The sequence below is a fragment of the Penaeus monodon genome, chromosome 34 (genome assembly GCF_015228065.2).
Source record: "Penaeus monodon isolate SGIC_2016 chromosome 34, NSTDA_Pmon_1, whole genome shotgun sequence".
Taxonomy (NCBI): Eukaryota; Metazoa; Arthropoda; class Malacostraca; order Decapoda; family Penaeidae; genus Penaeus; species Penaeus monodon.
Genome location: NC_051419.1, coordinates 4028097 through 4028384, shown reverse-complemented (window position 1 = coordinate 4028384; position 288 = coordinate 4028097). Strand labels below are relative to the sequence as shown.

At 43.8% G+C, this 288-nt stretch overlaps 1 protein-coding gene across 1 annotated transcript in view; it reads right to left on the bottom strand.

Annotated features, from left to right (window-relative positions):
* LOC119594533 (protein pigeon-like) overlaps positions 1-189 on the bottom strand; it is a 22146-nt gene extending 21957 nt beyond the window's left edge. The window contains exon 1 of the mRNA XM_037943564.1: positions 119-189. Within this exon, the coding sequence (XP_037799492.1) occupies positions 119-167 (49 nt within the window). The 5' untranslated portion in view covers positions 168-189. The remainder of the gene's footprint in view (positions 1-118) is intronic.
* Between the last annotated feature and the right edge of the window lie 99 nt (positions 190-288).

The following is a 288-nucleotide window of genomic DNA, read 5'->3' as shown; positions in this document are numbered from 1 at the left end:
TTACCGAAATACCTCCATTCATACAACAGAAACCTAATCTAAAACGACGTTCCTCCTTCTAACACCTCGACCTCCATCACAAAAACAAAACATCGTAACAACTAAACTGAAAACATACACTGATTTTCTTCCAAAAAGAGGATTGGCTTCGCAGTGACAGCCGCCATCGTCGCCCTCTTGTTGTGTCGTCTGTTTGTTTACTTCTGGAAAAAACAAGGAAGCAGAGCGATGCGCAGCGAGGCGAGGGAGCGTTCGTTTAAGGAGTAACTTTATTCCGAATTATGTGGC